Source organism: Belonocnema kinseyi, chromosome 3, assembly GCF_010883055.1.
Source record: "Belonocnema kinseyi isolate 2016_QV_RU_SX_M_011 chromosome 3, B_treatae_v1, whole genome shotgun sequence".
In the NCBI taxonomy this organism is placed as follows: Eukaryota; Metazoa; Arthropoda; class Insecta; order Hymenoptera; family Cynipidae; genus Belonocnema; species Belonocnema kinseyi.
In genome coordinates, this window is record NC_046659.1 from 61,299,654 (window position 1) to 61,302,011 (window position 2,358).

A 2,358-nucleotide genomic window follows, 5' to 3' on the forward strand; every position below is an offset into this window, starting at 1 on the left:
TACTATAAAAAGATTATCAAGGCTGTTGAAGGAAACGAACCCTTCACCTACAAAGAGAATTTGTTCGGTTTCCCAGACCGTCTTCTCCTGCCTAAGGGTAAAACGGAGGGTATGCAGTACAGATTCTTTTTCTACGTCTATCCATTCGAAGAGGGCAAACTCTACGACATTCCATTGATTGGAAAATGGTTTTACGACGGCAAGCCTTTCGGCTTCCCATTGGACAGACCAGTTAAACCCTGGTTCTTCACACTGCCGAATGCATACTTCAAAGACGTAGGGATCTTTCACGAAAAAGAGATGACGCAAAGCTATTAAGTCTTTTCGTACCCGACAAAAGAAATTCGTCCCAGCAAAGTAGAATCTCTAAAATATCTAGAATTTCTATAATATGAGCAATCTCCACTCTCTTCATCTAGCTTTTTCATCCTTATTGTAGCAATTACAGTTAATATACAGATACAGCCACTGTTGTTCATAAAGTAAAGACAATTTTTAATACTTCATAGAAATCTACAATACTTTTAGAGACATTTAAAGACGGCAGTTTAGTGAATCCGTTTAAATAATAATACAACTGGCATCCTATATCCTGTTTTCGTAAATTTGATTTGTGAGATTCTATTCTTGTTCGACTTATTTCACGACTGACAATAACGGACTGAAATGGTTAAGTTAAGCAAATGGATCATTGACTGAAAACAAACTTTGCAGTTGGTTATTGCACCAATGCTAAGATTACTATGTAATTTAGGGGATTTTCTTTAATAAATTAAATATTAAAACCTCCTAAATTACTATTTCTTTATTGACTTTTCCTCTTCTACATATTTAACATTCGTGGGATAGAAATCAGCATATAATCAAACTGTGAAGAACAATAGTGAAAGTGAAATGTTTTTCTTTAAGTAATTTTTTAATTCAATCGATAAATATGCATTTATTGTATACAAATCAAACATAAATAGAATATGAATGGGTGAATAATTCTTAATAAAAGTTTGTTATAATCTAGATTATAATTATATTGGTGATAGAATGCCATTTCTTATTATATTATTAACATCATTAGTCTACCTTGAATAATTTTGACATAAAATAATAAATAATGAACATAAGTAATCTATGCAAATCTATCACAAATCACATACAGAAAAAAGTCTTATTTTTTTCCGGAATAATTTTTTCTTACCATAAATGAAGCCGTTTTAAACTTAAACCTAGATATGAATCCATTTTTTGCCTTAAAACTAGATCCAACTTAATTCAAAAATGTTATTTTTTAGTCGACGATCGACTTATTCGAATGATAGATTTCAATTGAGACAGCCACAGTGACCATTTTAAAATGTAGAAAATACAATAAAATACAGAATGAGAAAATTGTAATGTAAAATTGTATTGTAAAAGTGTATAAATTGAAGCGGAAAATGAACTAATCAACCAAAATAATTTCAAAGGAGAGAGAAAAAAACTTTTTAAAGGAACAATTTACAACAAATTCAGACTGAAAAGATCTATTTGGCAACGTGGAAGTCTATACGGAAACAAGAGTCCAGAATTTCAATTATAAAATTTTGATTTATATTTGATTTAAATAGGAAATGGAATTCAAATTTTTATGATTTAAACTCTAGACCATTGCGTCCGTAGCTTTCAGCGCCTACAAACGGATCTTCTTGACTGAGGTATTATAAATAAAAATATTGCATAAATCGCCAAGAAAGTCTTATGAAATCCATAATTTTATTTGTTACGTTAACAAAGAACTCAATTTGACAGAAAAACAGGAACATTTTTAATTTACTTGTAATATACACATTTAGTTTGGATAAAGTTCCGAATACGTGAACGTGACAATTTCCTTCGCACTGCGTATACTTATGTATTTTGACGCGTTGATTATGAAAATGATAGTGAAAATTGGCGACTAGGCGATTTTCATGGTGAAATCGCGGAAAAACCATAAAAAATGTGTTTTTTTGCGTTTATCACAGGCAGTATGCAAAATCTCGCCAAATGCTTCCAATAAAAGTTGTAGGTCTTACAGAAATACACATTTTTTGTGGAATACATATTTTTGTACGAGTGATAGTTTTCGAGAAAATTAGTGATATCTCAATTTTTATGAAAAAACCCGTAAAAATCATGCTCTTTTCGTTTTCGAGTGTTAACCGTCCCCCAGTGTCAGCAACCCGTCTTATACGCGTAATTGAACCCGTTTCCTAAGTTTTTTCTGTTTCCAGTCACAGGGGTGCCTTCCCGCCCCCCCCATGACGCGTGGGAAAAGGGGAAGGGGTGTGACCTAACATTATTTCTGCGACAGTCACAGGGGTGCCTTCCCGCCCCCACGACGCT

General features: G+C 32.8%; 1 protein-coding gene across 1 annotated transcript in view; it reads left to right on the forward strand.

Annotated features, from left to right (window-relative positions):
• The window catches only part of LOC117169849 (arylphorin subunit alpha-like), a 2,773-nt gene extending 1,979 nt beyond the window's left edge, over positions 1-794 (forward strand). Inside the window, exon 6 of the mRNA XM_033356358.1 lies at positions 3-794. Within this exon, the coding sequence (XP_033212249.1) occupies positions 3-318 (316 nt within the window). The 3' untranslated portion in view covers positions 319-794. The remainder of the gene's footprint in view (positions 1-2) is intronic.
• Positions 795-2,358: the final 1,564 nt, after the last annotated feature.